The 23994-nt window shown below is 36.1% G+C and overlaps 1 protein-coding gene across 1 annotated transcript; it reads left to right on the top strand.

Moving 5' to 3' along the window:
• Nucleotides 1-1377: 1377 nt before the first annotated feature.
• On the top strand, nucleotides 1378-18443 carry LOC135211433 (prestalk protein-like). The gene is made up of 3 exons (XM_064244743.1): nucleotides 1378-1558; nucleotides 16382-16774; nucleotides 17383-18443. The coding sequence occupies exons 1-3, from the start codon at nucleotides 1378-1380 to the stop codon at nucleotides 18441-18443; spliced, it is 1635 nt and encodes a 544-aa protein (XP_064100813.1).
• The last annotated feature ends 5551 nt before the right edge of the window (nucleotides 18444-23994 follow it).

The raw sequence follows: 23994 nt of genomic DNA, 5'->3' as shown, positions 1-23994 counted from the left end.
CATTTCAAGTCCCAGATCAGTACCGTAAAACGCGTCAGCAACTCGATGTTTAAGTATGCATGAACAGACAGACGTTGAGAGAGAAGCCACTGACCGCCCCATTGACCTGACTATTAGAAATGACTGTCCTTTCGTCCGCCTCCTGTGTCAAACGAGTAAGTTTTCTAGGAACTTTTAAAATCGATTCCTGCTAAGCTTAGCACTTCGGATACTAGTGGTCAAATCCGAGTTGCGCCTCCTTCAATTTATTCCAGAAATAGCGAAAAATAAAAGGTTTTTTGAAGCAAAACTCAGCGGTAAGAAGCTGAAACATGCCAGAAAACGGGATCGTGTTACACACCACTGAGTCCTCTTACATTTGTTTTGACACTCACGTCATCTGACAAGTTATTATCTGATCCCTTTTTTCCTTATTCCTCTTTACTTATTTAATGCGTTTCTTTAATTATATACTACCTCGTGTTTCATGACATTTTCTTGAGCGGAAGAGAAAGACGCAATATACCACACTGACATACAATACAGAAAACTTGAAATTTGGAGGAACAAGAATCAGAATATTTTTGATTGACTGACTGATTTGATAGAGAAAAAAGGAAAGAGAAAGGGAGAGAAAGAGAGATGAAAAGTGAAAGAAAAAAGAAAGAGAGAGAGAGAGAGAGAGAGATCGTCATTTTTAGGACAAAGCAAGGAACCAGCTCCCGCCCAGCCAATTTGCCAGCTATTAGTATTCCCTTCATTTGGTTTGAATGAGAGAGCAGGCCTGGTCGGGAAGCAAAGTTTCCCCCAAGTCTAAATATGTCAGGTTACTACAAAGGGGGGAGTTTAGTCACACAAAAGGCAGCTCAACTCTATTGAGAGCCTTCCCTCACCCCCTCCCCCTTCTCCTTTCCCCCGGCTCTGCTTTTTCTTCCACAGCCCTCCCCTCCCCCATGCCCCATAACCCTCCCCTGCCTCTCTGCCTTTCCCTCCAAGAGAACGACGGTAAGAGGATGGGGTAGGGGGAGGTGGGAGTCCCATATTGGGGCACCATGGTGTCCTGGGGGGGTCACGCCTTTTGTCCTTTCGAGAGAGCGTTCGATCCCGATCGGTGGCACTGGGTATGGGGCACAGCCTTCGGTTACGGATAACAATGTTTAAAAAGGATCTTAAACGCGAACACTGCTGGCAAATCGTTTATATAACAATACTAGAACGATCTTATCAACAAACTGGTGTCTCATTTCGTCTCAAAAATCGCAGGAAATCAACCAGCGTCGCGGGAAAACTTCTCAAGCGTTCGAAACCGAGCGAGTCAGTGTTGTCCCAGGTTGTTGTTGACAGCTCTCTCTCTCTCTCTCTCTCAAAGTCTGCTCCTGCTGCTCAACACACTGGAAGATGTTATCAATCAGCGGGTTTAGGAGGAGATGTAAGGCGGCAGCAGAGGAGGAGGAGGAGGAGGAGGCCATCATCATCATGCTCTCTGTCAGGTGGCCGTTCCTCACCCCTCTCCTCCCTTCCCCCCGACCCCCTCCTCTCCCTCCTCCCTCCAACACCACAACGATGGCAAGTAAAATGAGTGAGTACCTTTCACCTCCACCTCTTAATGCACTGCTCCCTTTCATGGCGTCTCTATTGGGCTGCCTTCGGAATCAGGATTTGCGAGTCCCTCCCTCTCGGAGATGCGGGGCGGTGTTGGCGCGAAGACAGAAGCTCATTATGTCTTTTATATCATATTCATAATGAAGTTATTTCGGAGGTCATTTGTTTGCTGCTGGACTCGCTGCTATTTTGTAAATTCACGATTATCATCCGTTTGAGAGAGATAACAGATAATGATGACGGAACTCTGATAAGTTAGTTACACGTGTGAACACTGGCCATTTTAATAACAAACTTACATCACGCTATCAAAAAGAATCGGTGCTAAAGTCATCATAAGAAAAAAGAAGCTATAAGCGAAATCTATTCATGTGACAAATGTCAATAGTAATTGGGTTATTCTAATATACGTAGATGTGCATACGCTGACGATGCTATCGAACACCCACATTTATCGACTACTGCTGGAACCGAACAGCTACTGACGCCAGTCTACAAAAAAAGAAGAAAAAAATAGATTACGCATTATGCATCCCTACTGTTGAATGACCACCTTCGGTCTTCTTTTATTATTAATATATATCTACCATGAACGGTAATTAGATGACAAAATTATATTACAGCAGTTTATGTAAAGGAAACGGCGGAGTAACGCCATACATACCGATATGTATAGCTGCCCACACGAAAGAGGTTTTTAGAGCTTGAAACTGCACCGTCTCAGAAAGGCGAAAGACGTAATATGCAAATAATAAAGGCAGAAGCAGCAGTATGAAGCGTTTTTTTTTTTTTTTTTTGGGGGGGGGCGGGGGGAGTTTGGTTTTGGGGGTGTTTTCTACCTCGATACATTAATTAACAGCAACTGAAGGATGACCGCGCAAGCAACTGTTCTCTTGTGTTTCTCTAACGCTTCACTCTCTGAAATGGAATAATCACCGACATTTCAAATAAATAAAAAAGAGCCCGATATTCCAAGGAAACAGACGTAACTGACTGAGAAAAGAAATACAAAGTTATTCGGCAACAATGAATAAGAAATGTGGAGAATTAACTGTTTCTGAAACGCAGGAAGACAGGACGGGCAACATCGTGCCCTTATTGCCCGCATGGGGCCAAAGAGCATCAAGGAAGGAATTCCAAAGCACGGAGGTAGAGGGGGAAATCGATGACCAAGAAACAGAATTAAAAAATTTGTAAAAACAGAAAAGAGAACGTCGTGCCTAGCTTAGAAGAAAGCAACAGAGTTGCCCTCAAAAGCAAGGTTACAAGTACTGGTATGCCAAGCGTTAACTTCCAAAGTTAGTGGTGGGGGGAAAGAAACATTCACCAGAAAGATCAACAACATGAGGATTGTGGATCTCTCCACTGAACATGTGTGGGAAGAGACAGCCTCGCGAGTGTCACGATGTCGCTTAAAGAGAGGAAAGTTTGAGTCTTCTGAAAGTCCTGATTTTGTTTCTCTCTGTCTCTCTCTCTCTCTCTGTCTCTCTATCTCTCTCTCTCCGCACACATCGTCCTCGCTTGGCTTAGTCTGTCATTGTACCTATGTTACATTTCTGTCATTAGATTCACGCACTCCTCCAACGCATCAGGCCTTGTGGGCCACTAACTCGCATAATAACCTCCTTCGTATGATACGAATGCTCGTGCCGCGCGTTTCAAGAGAGAGCAGGACGCAGCTTAGAAATACAAAAAATAAATATGCAATGAAAAGCAGTTGAGAAATGACGTAAAAAAACGACAGTGGCTGATTTTAATGACTTTTAATACTCGCCAGTTGTAATGGCAGAAAGCACTTATTCGAAAAATAGAGACTATTTACAAGTTAAATGCAGCTGATGCAGCAATCTTTCAATATTATTATTATTATCATTATTATTATTATTCTAAAGGAAGCACAGAATATGGTTTAATTAACTAGGTTGAGCTCCTATCCAAGTAAAAATCCACTGAAGGTGTGACCGTTGTATCAGAATTGCTCCAAGAAACTGTGATACTGCCAAGTAGTTTCCTTATTAGGAAATCAATAATATTTTTAATATATATATATATTTCCAAAAAGACAATGAAAACAAATTTCACCATCACAAAAAGTTTCATCGACAGTTCATACCTCTCCAAGCATACATTACTCATTGCAATCTAACCTAAATACCAAAAGTCACAGATATCATGACTTACAAATACCATGACCCATGGATACCCTGATTCACAGATGAAATGACTTGCGAAAAACAATTCTTACATCCACTAACTCTTGGTGGATGTCCCATACATCATTTCTTACACATACCACGGCTAAAAGATGCCTTGACTTGCATTCTTACTGGCAGACACCACCGTTTGTTTACAAACATTGCAGTTCAAATTCTCCATCGGTCCCAGATACTATAACACAAAAATAACGTATCTCCGACACCATGACTAATGTATGCCACGCTTCACATATACATGACCCCAGATACCGTGATAGCCATATATTAAGATTTACATATAAAACTACTTAAAGACACCATGGCATGGAAATACGATGACTAATAGAAACCAATACACCGGAAGCTTCCATGAATCGCAGATACGATGCCTCATGTATCACCTTACTTAAGGATTCCATGACTTACAGACTCGCACATCTACCATGAATCACAAATAACGTGCATCGATTAAGGAAGAAATCTGTTTTGTATCTACACAAAAAGTACTCGGCGCTCTGACGCCGGCCCAAAGAGAGTTCGGCTACGCAGCCAGCTTTTTATCTACATTCAGTTTCGATTCTCTACTGCTACAACAGCCATCTTCTTCTCAAAAGACGTCATCCACGTCTCGTTACGATTTCATGAGGCTATTACAACTATCTCCTCTTTGGGTGAGCGTTGTTATGCACGCCACTTTGGAGAGGGAAATCTGGTGGGCCGGCATAAAGACTAAGTGACGTGGGGGCGGAAGGCTAGACAGCGGAGGCTACGCAGATCGACGAAGCTGCCCACAGACAAGGCAGAGGAACTTCTTTGTATATTGGGAAGAGGGTTAAAATCTCGATGACGAGAGAGAGAGAGAGAGAGAGAGAGAAATGTTTATTCAAGAGGGAGCTTTTGTTTCGTTTTTGAGGGCTCAACGAGAACACTGGACATCACTCCAAAGAGATACAAAAAGAGAAAGAGTCCGAAAGTGCCTCTTCGACTAAAGGACGACATTCAGCGGGAGAGGTTTTTCATCATAATAATACTTCCAAAGTTTCATTCTTCGTTGAGAGAATAAATAGTCGTCCCCGCAACCCCCCAACCCTAGTCATCGTCAGTGATAGAGGATAAAGAGAGAGGGAAAGAGAAAGAGGTCTTTCCATTACAACTCCTTTTCATAATACCGGTCGAGATCCTCATTTTTCACTTCATTGTATCACCGCCTCCAGCAGATAAAACTCATCTGCAGAGGTCGACTTCCTTTGGGCCTTTATGTCCCGCGCGTAGGGGCAAATTTCTGAGGCCAGAGGGACTCACGCATACGTCCCGTGGCCGCCCCTCGCCCACTTGAAACAACACGAAACATATTTAAGATGAATTATCTTTGTTTTTGTTCTCATTGCTGCATTGTTTATCGTCCGTGTGATCTGTCGGAGGCAGCGACTATAAACATCTGCCGAGTTACTTCCTATTATGCATTCGCCCCTCCTGGCTGAGAAGCAGTATCCTGTTCTAACTGACAATGGAGGACAATGAATTTATTTGCCGAGTTTGACACGCGGCTGCAAATGGAATAACTTCAAAATCTTTCGAATCGTGACGAGAAGAGTTAATGATGATGCATAAACAACCTTCTGCCAGGAGACTTGGTACCGAATAGTGGTTGCCAAGTATCAAGAGGACTCTGTGATATATTTTCTCTAACAATAACATTGCACCTCTTCGTTCTAAAAGTATCATTGTATATCACTTTGTCTATAGAAATCAGAATGATTTAAGATGGCATGTTCTTCTCATTCTGACGTCTTTTGCATTAAGTGGCGACACTCGTTGGATTTCGCTTTACACAAAGTTCATCGATAATAATTGATAACGTCACATCACTTCTCAGCCTCATCAGGAGATAGATAACTAGATACACAGACAGAGACGCCGATAGATAAATCTCTCGTGAGGGTGTCAGCAGCCTCCCGAGATATCCCCCCTTCGAGACAAAAGTGCTCCAAGTGGCAGCTTCCTTTTTCCCAACAAAGGCAATATGGTTTCAGTCCAGCTCAGGATAATTCCTTGTCTGGCAATATTCGGGATGTTTTATTTCAACAAGAGACTTCTATGACTCCGAATATTTGCGCCTGTAAAGTTCAAGCGTCCTGCTCGTTACGCAGAGCATCTGCACCAACTGGTGACATAAGAGTCACACCTGCCCAGTCCTACAGGGCTTTCTGCTCAATGTCAAGTTGTGGAACAACCTCTCTGGCGGTGCTTCTGTGGATTCTTATTATTATTATTATTATTATTATTATTATTATTATTATATATTCAGCGGAACAAACAGAATATTATCTCCCTTTGCAAGCTCCCATACTAAGGAATTGTCCAATTAAGAAAAATATGAAATGGTAAACAGAAAAAGAAAAGAAATTTAGGAAATATCTGCTAAATCAGATGAAAACTCTTTGATCTGATTTCGCAGATATTTCCTAAATGACTATTCTTTTTCTGTTTACCATTTCATATTTTTCTTAATTGGACAATTCCATAGTAGGGGAGCTTGCAAAGCAAGATAATTCCATTTTCTGTTTTTTTCCGCTGAATATGATAATAATAATAATGATAAAGATAATATGAGAGAGAGAGAGAGAGAGATAGAGAGAGAGAAGAGAGAGAGAGAGAGGTAATTCTCCAAACTTTCCTCTGTCATAAAATTACGATCGTAGAATGACATCATGGTGGTATACATGACCGCCGAAATAGAAACTATATACAGAATTGAACCTCGACATACATTTAAATGTCTAATCCATGGAAACATGACTCATGCATACACAGGGCGAGAGGGAAATTATCGGAAGCAAAACGTTCCACGCTTCAAACTGGACAACACTGGTAAGGACACCAAAAGGAAGATAAAATGATGAACTTCAGTGTTCCTCAAAATAACCGCACCGGCGTATTCGACTACGATAAACCACCTCTTTAATAATATAATAATAATAATAATAATAAATCAAATATAATAATAATAATATATTATTAATGATAATATAATAATAATTAATTATTATTATTATTATTATTATATTACGAGCTTGTTGGCACGCGCTACGCACGCTGGAACACGGAGCTGCTGTCTACCCTACTCTCACAGTCTCCTACTTACCCTGCCCCAACTCGGGACGGACAAACAATTTGCAGGAGAGGGGAGGATGTTTCCCCTACCTATCCCGTCCCCACTTGGGAGCGGATAAACAGGTTTGCAGTGGTTGAGTGGCTGTCATGTCTCCATAATTGTTACCCGGGAGAGGACAAACATCAAAGATCCACATGGATTTTATTATCATTATCATTATTATTATTATTATTATGCTGAAGATTTTACTTATCCGTGCACAGTAGTTTCAACAAATAACTGGATAAAACAAGATAATTAATATCCTTAGAATTTCGCTCGAAACCAGATAGGCTGATTCGATCTATGTCTGGCTCTTTTAGCTGATTATGAAAAATAATCAGAAATCAATTTACGAGAAAGCCGACCATGCATATACTTCCATATAAACAAGCTTCCATTTTTTAAAGAGCGCAGAAATGTATGTATACAATTTAATTTGGATTCACATTTATATAAATACATACATACATACACACACGCGCGCGCACACACACACACACACACATATATATATATATATATATATATATATATATATATATATATATATATACACACATAACAAACATTCCCACACAAGCATAGGGTGAAGCAACAGTAGGTGAACAGTAAGTGGAATAGCGTTTGTGTTAGGGTTATACCATAACTATGTTCATTGTATACATATTCAGTGCCTATGTATTGTGTTACTGAATACAATAAAATTTAATGGTGTTAGTTAATATAATTGTATATGTAATCTCAAAATAAATGTTGTCATCTACTTTTGTTTCAACCTAAATTATTATATATATATTATATATATATATATATATATATATATATATATATCTATATATATATATATATATAATTTTATTCGAAAAAGTATTTTCCATTGAGATAATATGACACAACTGCCACTGCCACATTGATAGTTAATTGCTGATCACTGGATGAACCCACTGAGCCAACACCTCTACAACATCAACCACTTCACAGAGTGACACAGAGGGCTCAACATCATGACACAGAAGCCCCTACACACCCGAGTCAGTCACTATCTAACACATGCCTTTGCGCTTTCGACATGTTACAACCCTTCCATTCCAGTGCAGCTATCAACCTAATAAGCTCTTTTTCTTCAGGCTGTCATCCTCCAATCAATCCACGTCACCTAACCATATAAAAACGCTTAGCTCCCTCATTTCATCGACACCCCGTATTTTCTTCTTCTTAACCCCGTAAACGTATCCTATGTATCTCACCCTTTCGATTCCTCCTTCGCCTTTCATCTGCCTCGGACAATAATAATTATTCGTCTCAAGGGCTTCAACTTTTTTGCTTCCATTGTCTTTCAACATACACACTTCACCCTCATATGAAAAAATAAATAAATAAATAATAAACAATAAATAAACAAATAAATAAATAAATAACATATATTTATTTATTCATATACATATACATATATATACATATGCATTAAATATATTTATACATATATATGTATATATATTTATATATTATATATTCAGTTGTATTCCACATAGGAAAATGAAAGTGGTATGTCTCAGAAAATGGCCAACAGTTTCGTCCTCCAATGGACCTCTTCTTCGAGCGTTGGTACATTACTAACGTGCTATTTCATGAGAAGAAAAGTTCCTCTGGCATTGAATTCAAATCAGTGTCTATTTCTCTGTTCATAGTTATACGCCGCTAATGTAGCGGATGTTTAGAGGAGAGGGTGTTATAAACACACGTCGGCAACATATCGCATACATAGCACAAGCAGGTTGAAAGCTAACCAGCGACTGTATGAGTGGATAACGCATTTTTGGCAAATGCTGGATAATCTTTTCAAGTAGTTGTTAGGACCACCAGTGAGTCGGGGACTTGAATTGAATCTGTGTGTGACATGTGTGCAACAACGTGTATATATATATATATGTATATATATATATCTATATATACGTTATATACGTGATAGTATATATGGGTATATATGTATATATGATATATGTTATATATATATATATATATAAATAATATATATATATAGATATATTTTTTTTTTTTTTTTTTTTTTTTTTTTTTTTTTTGCAATGTGGACTTCTCCTTAAGCCGAAAACTGGATTTGGTAAAAATTCTGGAATTTCTCAACAGACCGAATAAATGTTGCACTGTAATCGGCATATTTATCTGGACGCAAGATGCCATGAATGAAGTGTCTGACGCACAATTTCCCATGTGTATGTTAGCAAACACTTTCAACAATTTGACCAAATTAGGTGACAAAATTGAAGTATCACACGTTCATCCTAATAAGCTAACCCTAACATATAAGTGAGGAGTAGTTGCATTTAGCGATGTAACACATTTTGACTGAATGATTTAGGAACTGGATGAAAGAACCAATCGACCGAACAAAGACATGTCATTGTCTCTTCATCGACAAAAAGCAAAACTGCTCATCACACATTCATGCAGCCAAGGACGAGAAATGAATCGAATGAAATGTGGCGACATCTCCGGGAAATAAAAAAAGATGGAATGAAAAGGGTAAGAGAAAGGGGCTGCGGATGTTGGCATATGGGCGAAGAATGGGCAGAGTCAGAGGGATGGATGTAGGTGATGGTGCCTCCGCCAGAAGGGAAGTTGTACCGCAGAGCCTTTGCACAGTGTAAAAAAATAATCGGTGCGACAACTGGATTCTTCAGAAACCTTTTCACGATCCGTTTAAATGTCACCCCCAAACCCTTCCCCTACCCCCACCACTTCCCACCTTTCTCTCTCTCTCTCTCTCTCTCTCTCTCTCTCTCTCTCTCTCTCTCTCTCTCTCTCTCTCTCTAAGCATTAATAGTTGGATCGTTTAAACAGCCTAGTCCGGAATTTACGCTACAACATCTCTTTAATATTATGCCAATGAATCCACCAACACAAAAGAAAATTTTGCTTCCATGCATAAATCATGACCGGAATGATAACTGAAACTGTCAGTTCTGCAAACATTTCTTACGAAAGGTTTAAGCACTGTACAGAGAGCGTGGCTCCAATACTAATGGTGGACATCATTTGAAAGTTCCTGTTGAGTCTATCGCGAAAGGTAAGAGTTTCCAACTGAGCCCTTCAGGACTTATTACCCCATAGTGGAATCGTGAAGTGTTCATTTGCCTAACGTCCTTCAACTATGTCAGACTCAGTGACGTACAACAGTCGTTTCACTCTAGAAAAACAATATAGACACCAAATTTAGTAATCTGTTCCTCTATCCTGGAAATACAAGGGAAAAAGAAATTCCAAAAGGGCTAAACAAAGGGTGGTAAGTTATTTAACAAATGACTCCTAAATTCAATCGAGATCTACCTCATAATGGGAGTTCGTCGTCTCTCTTAGAGACGCAAAGATTTATTTGGTTTCTCTGTTGGTGTGAATGCTCTTCTTCAAGATAAATTTATATAACTTGAGTATTTAACTTGACTGCCAAATGTACTGAATCTATCTATAAGTTTGGTAATTGTTTAATTTCTTAAATTTTATATTTGTAAAGACGCAGTTTTCCCTTTTTCACGCTAAGCAAGTTAATAACCTTTCCGGTTATTAACTAGTCCATATACGTAGATACACTCACATAATAATAATAATAATAATAATAATAATAATAATAATAATAATAATAATAATAATAATAATAATAATAATAAATAGAAAGTCTTTTAAACTGAAAAATGAACTCTGATAAGCCTGCACTCATGTTTCATATATGAACCCTATGGATGTGATAGTCCGACCTATTGCACTTAAATAACTCATAAATACCTCATCCACAGCTTACGTTAACGTACGTATCATAGGATTTAACCGAACGTAGCTCCTCTCGCCCTTGATGCCAGCTTTATAACCGCTCGACTACGACTCTCAAATTTATACAAACATAGGTACTATGTTAGGTACTAATATGTTTTCATCATAATATATATATATATATATATATATATATATATATATATATATATATATATATATATATTAATTTTTTTTTTTTCAGTATTAGGTTTTCAATGTTTAAAAAAAATTTCTTTAGCTTGTTTTTATTCGTTTTAAATTTAAGTTCATGTTTTTAGACTTTGTGAGTTTTTTTTAGCCGAGTCCATTTTTTACATTTTTATTCTTTGTAATCTTATAGCCCTGAAGATGAGACATGTGGCCTCGAAAATTTGGCCAATAAATTAATGATGCTACGATAGCTGTTTGCTATTTTTATTCTGCGGCGTTCTAGATGCCCCAATCTTCCTGTGTGTATATATATATATATATATATATATATATATATATATATATATATATAATATATATATAGATAAGACAGACAGATGAATAACTCCGGTATATACCTTTGTATCTAGAAGCACCTCTTCAAAGGAATCGGTAGGTAAGCAACCGTTGGTCGACCACAAGCATCATTAAGTTTCTCAGTTGAATGTCGACCAATCTCGAACTGTCCGCAGGAGACACGCGTGACTCCTGCCGATTCCAGAACAACGATTTTATCACGATTCCAATAAAGAAGAGTCGAGGGGATGACCTCTTGGCCGACGTCTACGCGGGTCAGTTCGACCACAATCACGTGACTCACCGTCGCTCCGCGGCTTTGGATGCCCCGTTCCCCTGAGAACCGCTCCTGCCCGCCGGAAATGAAAGCGGAAGATGAAAGGAGAGAGAGAGAGAGAGAGAGAGAGAGAGAGAGAGAGAGAGAGAGAGAGAGAGAGAGAGAGAGAGAGAGAGAGATAAAACAAACGTCGATGTGTGTGTGCACGCGTAAGATAGAGATGGAGAGAGAGACAGACAGGCAGACAAAGAAATTATATTCAACAATTAACATTCATTATCTCAACACTACTGAATTGTCTACGGGGTCTCCTGACTGGTTTCATAGAGAGAACACACGACTTCGTTACATCACTTCGACCTTAAAATCCAATCGAAATCAAGGGTCTAATTGATTTGTGTGTAGGCGAACGAACAGTCACTGGTGGGTCCCCGCATGTCTGGCAGGACCGTTCGATGAGCAACGATCGTAACATTTAACGCTTGTAACCTTTTCGACTTGGATGCGTTCGTTGACGACATAAATTAGTCGGGTGTAACCTTCAGTCAAAAGGGTCACGTTTTATTTCAGTTTTACCTTCTCTTTTATTGATTTTCTTTTGTAACCATATTCCAGGCGTAAGCTTATTCTGATTTGAATGTCTTCAATAAGATATTTTTACAGGTTTATCGAAAAAAAAAAATGTTTCACATACAGTCCTACTCCTTACTTTAAAAAATTACTGTATTTGTTAACTCATTATTTCTAATGTATAAATTACTTCTTTTTTGTTACTACAGGCTTATGATTTTTTTATTTCTTCTCATTTTATTGCAGGAGATAAATAATGATCGTTTATGTTCTATTCAATACTTAACGTTAACAGTCATATCAATAATCAAAATGAGTGGTTTGTCATTTCTGCAAATGATCAATTACTTCGCAAGTGGAATGTATATAACTACTGATTCCTTATAAAAAAAAGTACGTGCACTGGTTTCAACATAAACAATAACAACAAGAGAAGTAGTTTCTGAAATTACAAATTGCTAAAACAACGAATTTCATATTTACCAATCAAACTGAAGTTATCCCGTCCCAAAATGAAACTTCTTCCTTTTCCGGATCTACTCTCTCTCTCTCTCTCTCTCTCTCTCTCTCTCTCTCTCTCTCTCTCTCTCTCTCTCTCTCCAGCAGTAAAACCTGCTCCTAGAGATAAGTGAGCAGACGATGTCCCCTAGGATGGACTAACAAGTCTTTGAGACACCCTAATCCTTGTAACGTGCACACCTACCAAAAGTCCTCCTTGACCTATCGTAGCTAACCAGTTAGTTAATATCACCGTAAAATCATAGATCCTTGTTGATTGATTTCGTTAACTAGTAAGCTGACAGAAAGGCAAACTAACAAACAGATAGAATACATTCCACGAGTCCACTTTTGTTAACGGAGGTAATGGAAATAAGTAACGAGGCCATTCAAATTTAAATCTTGATTTCTGCCTTAAATAAAAAAAAAAATCATCCACTCGACTTACGATTTAGGGAAAATATTTTTTCTCCGCCATTGACAAATTTAAGGAAAATATTTTTTCTCTACCTTGACAAATTTAAGGAAAATATTTTTTCTCTACCTTGAAAAATTTAAGGAAAATATTTTTTCTCTACCTTGACAAATTTAAGGAAAATATTTTTTCTCTACCTTGACTTTGAATTTCAAGGAAAATTTAGGTTTTTTCTCTACCTTGACAAATTTAAGGAAAATATTTTTTCTCTACCTTGACAAATTTAAGGAAAATATTTTTTCTCCACCTTTGACAAATGTAAGGGAAAAAATTTTTTCTCCTTTGACAAATTTAAGGAAAACTTTTTTTCTCCTTTAACAAATTTAAGGAAAAAATTTTTTTTCTCTACCTTGACAAATTTAAGGAAAATATTTTTTCTCTACCTTGTCAAATTTAAGGAAAATATTTTTTCTCCACCTTTGACAAATTTAAGGAAAACATTTTTTCTCTACCTTGACAAATTTAAGGAAAATATTTTTTCTCCACCTTTGACAAATTTAAGGAAAATATTTTTTCTCCACCTTTGACAAATTTAAGGAAAATATTTTTTCTCCACCTTTGACAAATTTAAGGAAAATATTTTTTCTCTACCTTGACAAATTTAAGGAAAATATTTTTCTTCCCTTATGACAAAATTTAAGGAAATATTTTTTCCTCTACCTTGACAAATTTAAGGAAAATATTTTTTCTCCACCTTTGACAAATTTAAGGAAACCTTATTTTCTCCACCTTTGACAAATTTAAGGTTTCTCTACCTTGACAAATTTAAGGAAAATATTTTTTCTCCACCATTGACAAATTTAAGGAAAAAATTTTTTTTCTCCTAGCCTTGACAATTAAAGGACAATTTTTTTTTCTCTACTTGAACAAATTTAATAAAAATATTTTTCTCTACCTTGACAATTTAAGTAAAATATTTTTTCTCTACTTGACAAATTTAAGGAGAAAAACCATATATTTTTTCTCCACCTTTGACATATTTAAGGAAAATATTTTTTCTCCACCTTTGACAAATTTAAGGAAAATATTTTTCTCCACCTTTGACAAATTTAAGGAAAATATTTTTTCTCCGCCTTTGACAAATTTAAGGAAAAATTTTTGAGAGCCTGACAAATTTAAGGAAAAAATTTTTTTCTCTACCTTGACAAATTAAAGGAAATTTTTTTTTCTCTACCTTGACAAATTTAAGGAAAATATTTTTTCTCTACCTTGACAAATTTTAAGGAAACTATGTTTTTTCTCCACCTTTGACAAATTTAAGAGAAAAAATTTTCTCTACTTGACAATTTAGGAAATATTTTTTCTTTACCTTGACAAATTTAAGGAAAATATTTTTTCTCTACCTTGACAAATTTAAGGAAAATATTTTTTCTCCACCTTTGACATATTTAAGGAAAATATTTTTTCTCCACCTTTGACAAATTTAAGGAAAATATTTTTCTCCACCTTTGACAAATTTAAGGAAAATATTTTTTCTCCGCCTTTGACAAATTTAAGGAAAAAATTTTTTCTCTACCTTGACAAATTTTTAAGGAAATATTTTTTCTTCTAAAAAACCTTTTTTTGACAAATTTAAGAAAATATTTTTTTTCTCCACCCTTTAGACAAATTTAAGAAATAAAATTTTTATTTTTTCCGTCCAAACCTTGACAAATTTAAGGAAAATATTTTTTTCTCACACCTTTGACAAATTTAAGGAAAATATTTTTTCTTTTCCCCTACAAATAAGGAAAAAATTTTTTTCTTTCCCCCCTTGACAAATTTAAGGAAAATATTTTTTTCTTTACCATTGACAAATTTAAGGAAAATATTTTTTCTCTGGACCAAATTGAAAATATTTTTTCTCTTCAACCTTTGACAAATTTAAGGAAAATATTTTTTTTTTTTTTTTTCTTTACCTTGACAAATTTAAGGAAAAAAAATTTTTTCTCTACCTTGACAAATTTAAGGAAAATATTTTTTCTTTACCTTGACAAATTTAAGGAATATATTTTTTCTTTACCTTGACAAATTTAAGGAAAATATTTTTTCTCCACCTTTGACAAATTTAAGGAAACATTTTTTTCTCCACCTTTGACAAATTTAAGGTTTCTCTACCTTGAGAAATTTAAGAAAATATTTTTTCTTCACCATTGAAAAATTTAAGGAAAATTTTTTTTTCTCTACCTTGACAAATTTAAGGAAAAAAAATTTTTTCTCTACCTTGACAAATTTAAGGAAAATATTTTTTCTCCACCTTTGACAAATTTAAGGAAAATATTTTTCTCTCTACCATGACAAATTTAAGGAAATATTTTTTCTCCACCTTTGAAAAATGTAAGGGCAAATTTTTTTTCTCCTTTGACAAATTTAAGGGAAAAATTTTTTCTCCTTTGACAAATTTAAGGGAAAACATTTTTTCTCTACCTTGACAAATTTAAGGAAAATATTTTTTCTACACCTTTGACAAATTTAAGGTTTCTCTACCTTGACAAATTTAAGGAACATTCTCCACCTTTGACAAATTTAAGGTTTCTCTACCTTGACAAATTTAAGGTTTCTTTACCTTGACAAATTTAAGGAAAATATTTTTTCTCCGCCTTTGACAAATTTAAGGTTTCTCTACCTTGACAAATTTAAGGAAATTTTTTGGTTTTTTTTTTTCTCTACCTTGACAAATTTAAGGAAATATTTTTTCTCTGCCTTGACAAATTTAAGGAAAATATTTTTTCTCCACCTTTGACAAAATTTAAGGTTTCTCTACCTTGACAAATTTAAGGAAAATATTTTTTCTCCACCATTGACAAATTCAAGGAAAAATTTTTTTCTTTACCTTGACAAATTCAAGGAAAATATTTTTTCTCTACCTTTGACAAATTTAAGGAAAATATTTTTTCTCTACCTTTGACAAATTAAGGAAAAATTTTTTTTTTTTTTTTTTCCTACTTGGACCACAAATTTTTAAGGAAATATTTTTTCTCTACCTTTGACAAATTAAGGAAAAAAATTTTCTCCACCTTTGACAAATTTAAGCTAATTTTTTCTCCACCTTTGACAAAAATAAAGAAGAATTTTTTTACTCCATCTTTGACAAATTTAAGGAAACATTTTTTTCTCCACATTTGACGAAAATAAGGAAAAAATTCTTTGTCCACCTTTGACAAAATTAAGGGAATATTTTTTCTTCACCTTTCACAAATTTAAAGAAAAATAATTTTTTGTTCACCTTTGACAAATTTAAGGAAAATTTTTTTCTTACCTTTGACAAATTTAAAGAATATTCTGTTTCATCTTTAACAAATTAAAGGATTTTTTTCTCCATTTTATACAAATTTAAGGATACAATTTTGTCTCCACCTTTGACAAATATAAGGGAAATTTTGTCTCCACCTTTGACAAATGTAGGGAAAATTTTGTCTCCTCCTTTGACAAATATAATGGAAATTTTGTCTCAACCTTTGACAAATGTGAAGAAAATGTTGTCTCCACCTTTGACAAATGTAAGGAAAATGTTGTCTCCTCCTTTGACAAATGTAAGGAAAATGTTGTCTCCACCTTTGACAAATGTAAGGAAAATGTTGTCTCCACCTTTGACAAATGTAAGGAAAATAGTGTCTCCACCTTTGACAAATGTAAGGAAAATGTTGTCTCCACCTTTGACAAATGTAAGGAAAATGTTGTCTCCTCCTTTGACAAATGTAAGGAAAATGTTGTCTCCACCTTTGACAAATGTAAGGATAATGGTTGTCTCCACCAACCTTTTTTTGACAAATGTAAGGAAAATAAATTGTCCCTCCCCCTTTGAAAACAAAATGGTAACAAAAGTGTCTCCACCTTGACAAATGTAAGGAAAATTGTTTGTTCCCTCTCCACCTTTAAGACAAAAAATGTAAGGAAAATGTTGTCTCTACCTTTGACAAATGTAAGGAAAAATTGTTGTGTCTCCACCTTTGACAAATGTAAGGAAAATAGTGTCTCCCCCTTTGACAAATGTAAGGAAAATGTTGTCTCCACCTTAGACAAATGTAAGGAAAATGTTGTCTCCACCTTAGACAAATGTAAGGAAAATGTTGTCTTCACCTTTGACAAATGTAAGGAAAAAATGTTGTTGTCCTCCCCCTTTGACAATGTAAGGAAAAATTTTGTCTCCACCTTAAGCCAAATGTAGAAAAGGAAAATTGTTTTTTTTCCACCTTTGAACAAATGTAAGGAAAACAGTGTCTCCTCCTTTGACACATGTAGGAAAATGTTTTTTGTCTCCCCACCTTAGACAATGTAAGGAAAATGGTGTGTCTCCTCCTTTCGAACAAAATGTAGGAAAAATGTGTCTCCACCTTAGACAAATGTAAGGAAACTGTTGTCTCCACCTTTGACAAATGTAAGGAAAATGTTGTCTCCTCCTTTGACAAATGTAAGGAAAATGTTGTCTCCTCCTTTGACAAATGTAGGGAAAATGTTGTCTCTACCTTTGACAAATGTAAGGAAAATGTTGTCTCCTCCTTTGACAAATGTAAGGAAAATGTCTCCTCCTTTGACAAATGTAAGGAAAATGTTGTCTCCTCCTTTGACAAATGTAAGGAAAATGTTGTCTTCACCTTTGACAAATGTAAGGAAAATGTTGTCTCCTCCTTTGACAAATGTAAGGAAAATGTTGTCTCCACCTTTGACAAATGTAAGGAAAATGTTGTCTCCGCCTTTGACAAATGTAAGGAAAATAGTGTCTCCTCCTTTGACAAATGTAAGGAAAATATTGTCTCTACCTTTGACAAATGTAAGGAAAATAGTGTCTCTTCCTTTGACAAATGTAAGGAAAATGTTGTCTCCACCTTAGACAAATGTAAGGAAAATGTTGTCTCCACCTTAGACAAATGTAAGGAAAATGTTGTCTCCACCTTTGACAAATGTAAGGAAAATGTTGTCTCCACCTTTGACAAATGTAAGGAAAATGTCTCCACCTTTGACAAATGTAATGAAAATGTTGTCTCCACCTTAGACAAATGTAAGGAAAATGTTGGCTCCACCTTTGACAAATGTAAGGAAAATATTGTCTCTACCTTTGACAAATGTAAGGAAAATGTTGTCTCTACCTTTGACAAATGTAAGGAAAATGTTGTCTCCACCTTTGACAAATGTAAGGAGAATGTTGTCTACTCCTTTGACAAATGTAAGGAAAATGTTGTCTCCACCTTAGACAAATGTAAGGAAAATGTTGTCTCCACCTTTGACAAATGTAAGGAAAATAGTTCCTCCACCATTGACAAATGTAAGGAAAATATTGTCTCTACCTTTGACAAATGTAAGGAAAATAGTGTCTCCTCCTTTGACAAATGTAATGAAAATGTGTACTTCCTACCTTTGACAAATGTAAGGGAAACAGGTCTCCACCTTTGCAAATGTTAAGGAAAATATGTCTCACCTTGACAAATGTAAGGAAAATGTTGTCTCCTCCTTTGACAAATGTAAGAAAATGTTGTCTCCATCTTAGACAAATGTAAGGAAAATGTTGTCTCCACCTTTGACAAATGTAAGGAAAATAGTGTCTCCTCCTTTGACAAATGTAATGAAAATATTGTCTCTACCTTTGACAAATGTAAGGAAATAGTGTTTCCTCCTTTGACAAATATAAGGAAAATGTTGTCTCCACCTTTGACAAATGTAAAGAAAATGTTGTCTCCTCCTTTGACAAATGTAAGGAAAATTTGTCCCACCTTGGACAAATAGTAAGGAAAAGATTTGTCTCCACCTTTGACAATGTAAAGGAAAATGTTTATCCAAACCTTTGAACAAATGTAAGGAAAAATGTGTCTCCAACTTTGACAAATGTAAGGAAAATAGTGTCTCCCCTTTGACCAAATGTAATGAAAATATTTTGCTTACCTTTGAACCAAAGTACGGAAATAGTTGTTTCCTCCGTCCTTTGACAAATGTTAAGGAAAATGTTGTCTTCACCTTTGACAAATGTAGGGAAAATATTGTCTCCACCTTTTGACACAATGTAGGGCAAATGTTGTCTCCACCCTTTGACAAAATGTAAGGAAAATGTTGTCTCCACCTTTGACAAATGTAAGGAAAATGTTGTCTCCTCCTTTGACAAATGTAAGGAAAATAGTGTCTCCACCTTTGACAAATGTAAGGAAAATGTTGTCTCCTCCTTTGACAAATGTAAGGAAAATGTTGTCTCCTCCTTTGACAAATGTAGGAACTGTTGTCTCCACCTTTGACAAAATGTACTAAATGTTGTCTCCTCCTTTGACAAATGTAAGGAAAATGTTGTCTCCTCCTTTGACAAATGTAAGGAAAATGTTGTCTCCACCTTAGACAAATGTAAGGAAAATGTTGTCTCCACCTTTGACAAATGTAAGGAAAATGTTGTCTCCTCCTTTGACAAATGTAAGGAAAATGTTGTCTCCCTCTCTGACAAATGTAAGGAAAATGTTGTCTCCTCCTTTGACAAATGTAAGGAAAATGTTGTCTCCCCCTTTGACAAATGTAAGGAAAATGTTTTCTCCACCTTTAACAAATGTAAGGAAAATGTTGTCTCCTCCTTTGACAAATGTAAGGAAAATGTTGTCTCCTCCTTTGACAAATGTAAGGAAAATGTTGTCTCCACCTTAGACAAATGTAAGGAAAATGTTGTCTCCTCCTTTGACAAATGTAAGGAAAATAGTGTCTCCTCCTTTGACAAATGTTAAGGAAAAATGTTGTCTCCACCTTTGACAAATAGGAAAATAAGTGTCTCCTCCTTTGACAAATGTAAGGAAAATGTTGTTTTTTTTCTTTTTCACCTTTGACAAATGTAAGGAAAATGTTGTCTCCTTCTTTGACAAATGTAAGGGAAATGTTGTCTTCACCTTTGACAAATGTAAGGAAAATGTTGTCTCCTCCTTTGACAAATGTAAGGGAAATGTTGTCTCCACCTTTGACAAATGTAAGGAAAATGTTGTCTCCACCTTTGACAAATGTAAGGAAAATGTTGTCTCCACCTTAGACAAATGTAAGGAAAATGTTGTCTCCACCTTTGACAAATGTGAGGAAAAATATTGTCTCTACCTTTGACAAATGTAAGGAAAATGTCTCTACCTTTGACAAATGTAAGGAAAATGTTGTCTCCACCTTAGACAAATGTAAGGAAAATGTTGTCTCCACCTTTGACAAATGTAAGGAAAATAGTGTCTCCACCATTGACAAATGTAAGGAAAATAGTGTCTCTAACTTTGACAAATGTAAGGAAAATAGTGTCTCCTCCTTTGACAAATGTAAGGAAAAATGTTTGTCTCCACTTTGAAAATGTAGGAAAATAGGTTGTCTTCCTTCCTGCAAATGTACGAAATAAAATTGGTCCTCTGCCTTTGACAAATGTAAAGGAAAATGTTGTCTCCACCTTTGACAAAATGTAAGGACAAATGTTTAAAGGAAATAATTGGTTTCCTCTTATTTGACAAATTAAGGAAAAAGTGTCCTCCAACCTAAGACAAAAAATTGTAAGGCAAAATGTTGTCTCCACTGAACAAAATTTGTTTTACAAAGAAGAAAATGTTGTCCCAACCTTGAACAATTTAAATTGGAAAATGTTGTCTCCTTTACCCTTTGGACAAAAATGTAAGGAAATGTGTCTCCACCTTTGGACAAATTGTAAAAAGGAAAATTTTGTCCTCCACCTTTGCAAATTGTTTAAATGAAAATAGTGTCTCTTTCCTTTGACAAAATTGTAAGGAAATAAAATGTTTCTCCTCTCCACGCCTTTGACAAAATTGTAAAGAAAATAAAAAGTTTCTCATCCTTTGCAAAATTGTAAGGACAAATGGTTGGTCCTTTCCCCCTAGACAAATGTAAGGAAATGTGTCTTCCACCTGAGAAAACATTGCAAGGAAAATGTTGTCTCCACCTTTGACAAATGTAAAGAAAATGTTGTCTCCACCTTTGACAAAATTGTAAGGGAAATTATTTGTCTCCTCCTTTGACAAATGTAAGGAAAAAGATTTGTTTCCTTCCTTTACCTTTGACAAATGTAAGGAAAATTGTCTCCACCTTTTGACAAATGTAAGGAAAATGTTGTCTCCACCTGACAAATTGTTTAAGACAAAATTTTTGTCTCTAACTTTGAAAAGAAATGTAAAAGGAAATAAAGTTGTCCTTCTTCCGCCTTTTGACAAATGTAAGGAAAATGTTGTCCTTTCCCCCTTTGACAACAAATGTAAGGAAAATGTTTTCTCCACCCCCTTTAAAAATGTAAGGAAATGTTTGTACTCCTCTTTGACAAATGTAAGGAAAAATGTTGTTTCTTCCTCCTTGACAAAAATGTAAGGAAAACGTTTTGTCTCCACCTAGTTTACAAATGTAAGGAAAATGTTGTCTCCTCCCCTTTGACAAATGTAAAAGCGAAAATAGTGTCTCCACCTTTGACAAAGGTAAGAAAATGGTTGTTCAAAATCCACCTTGAACAAATGTAAAGGAAAATAAGTGTCTCTCCTTTGACAAATGTAAGGAAAATGTGTCTTCACCTTTGACAAATTTGTGAAGGAAAATGTGTCTCCTCCTTTGAAAACCAAATTTTAAAGTAAGGGAAAATGTTGTCAAAACTTCACCTTTTGACAATGTAAGGAAAACGTTTGTCTCCTCCTTTGACAAAATGTCAGGGAAATGTTGTCTCCACCTTTGACCAAAATGTAAGGAAAATGTTGTCTCCACCTTTGACAAATTGTAAGGAAAATTTTGTCTCCTCCTTTGACAAATGTAAGGAAAAATGTTGTCCCCCCACCTTTTGACAAATTTAGGTAAATTTTTTGCGAGGTTGTTCTCCACCTTTGACAAATGTTAGGAGGAAAATGTTGTCTTCCTCTTTGACAAATGTAAGGAAAATAGTGTACTCCTCCTTTGACAAATGTACGGAAAATGTTGTCTCCACCTTTCCACAAATGTAAGGAAATGTTGTCTCCTCCTTTGACAAAAGTGTAAGGAAAATGTGCTCCTCTCTTTGACTTAAATTGTAGGAAAATGTTGTCTTCACCTTTAGACAAATGTAAGGAAAATGTTGTCCCTCTCCTCCTTTGACAAATGTAAGGAAAATGTTGTCCTCAAAATCCTTGACAAATGTAACGGAAAATGTTTGTCTCCTCCTTTGACAAATGTCAATGGAAAATGTTGGTCTCCCCCTGTGAAAACCACAAATGTTAGGAAAATGTTGTTTCAAATCCGTTTCCTTTGACAAAATGTAAGGAAAAATGTTGTCCCTCCACTTTGACACCCAAAATGTAAGGGAAAATGTTTGTCTCCTCCTTTGACAAATGTAAGGAAAATGTTGTGTCCCCCACCTTTGACACATGTAAGGAAAATGTTGTCTCCACGTTTGACAATGTAGGAAAATGTTGTCTCCACTTTTGACAAATGTAAGGAAAATGTTTGTTTCTCCTCCTTTGACAAGTGTAAGGAAAAAAAAAAAATGGGGGGGGGGGTTGTCTTCACCTTAGACAAATGTAAAGAGGAAAATGTTGTCTCCACAAAATTTGACAAATGTAAAGGAAAAAACCTGTTGTCTCTCCTTTGACAAATGTAAGGAAAATGTTTGTCTCCTCCGTTGACCACAAATGTAAGGAAAAATTTGTTTTGTAAAACTCCACCTTTTGACAAATGTAAGGAAAATGTTTTGTCCTTTTGACAAATGTAAAGAAAATGTTGTCTCCACCTCCTTTGACAAATGTAAGAAAATGTGTCTTGTCACCTTTGACAAAAATGTAAAGAAATGTTGTGTCTCGTTTGAACAAATGTAAGGGAAAATGTTGTCTCCTCCTTTGACAAATGTAAGGAAAATGTTGTCCCCACCTTAGACAAACGTAAGGAAAATGTTGTCTCCTCCTTTGACAAATGTAAGGAAAATGTTGTCTCCACCTTAGACAAATGTAAGGAAAATGTTGTCTCCACCTTTGACAAAATTAAGGGCGACGACTTCTGGAGAAGTTATTTATCATCTACCGTAGTTACATGAAAAGGGGAATCCTTCCTTAAACACTTCTCTCTCCTTGCCGCCGCACTCACAACTACCCGCCGCTGCCACCTGCCCCCCACCCCACCAAAATCCACAGCTTGTATGTCACAATTTTCTAAAAGTGCTATCTTGTTTATTACCAGCCACTACATTTGTCGTAGAATGTCATATTACACCTAAAGTATTCACAAATGGAAACAGCAATTACCATCATAGTCAATGTAACCAGCCTACTACGTCGTCATCTTTTCATTTATGCGGGTTGCTGGGGAAAGAAAGTGAGTAGCATCCCTGCCCACTCTGCAGTGTAAATCATCAAATGGCCGAGGGCATGCGGTGTGCTTCCCGGCCCACCACCCGCCCCCCACAAACCCAGGGGAAAAACCCGAAATATAAAGTTCTAATTTGGTGAGACAAAGGTGAGAGGACTGTCCAGGATGAGTAGGAACGGGAAGGACGAAGACTGTGTCAGGGTTAGCTGCAAAGCGCCGAGCTAAAAGGGGAAGGAAATTATAACGTCAGAAAGACTGCAGGCAAGCGAAAATTTGCAAAGTCATGTACATGATCCATGAATGAGAAAGGAAGAGTGAAAGGGAATCAGTTCGGAAAGTGTAAACCGGGAGAACATGAAAGGATGGCTGTGGTGGGTGACTTCAATGCAAGTGTCGGGGACAAAGAAACATGTAATAATTGGTAGGTTTGACGTTCTTGTCGCAGTGAGAGAAAAGTCTGCGCTTGGCATAAAAGGACCATGAAGCTGCTGAAAGAATCAACAGAGGCAACGTGCAATGATGTTGAAGATGTTAGAGCTATGAAAAGTTTTTGTTAGAAGCAAAGCAGTTTGCATAGGTAGACGAGAGGACGACTGGTCTACTGTGAAAGTGCTTCTGAGACACAAGTTTTTTATGTCTCCTTGGTGTTTAATTTCTTTATGATGGACTGGCAAGAGCTGTCATAGTATGGAAATGA

This window comes from Macrobrachium nipponense, chromosome 4 (genome assembly GCF_015104395.2).
Source record: "Macrobrachium nipponense isolate FS-2020 chromosome 4, ASM1510439v2, whole genome shotgun sequence".
NCBI classification, from domain to species: Eukaryota; Metazoa; Arthropoda; class Malacostraca; order Decapoda; family Palaemonidae; genus Macrobrachium; species Macrobrachium nipponense.
This window is presented reverse-complemented; position numbering and strand designations above follow the sequence as displayed.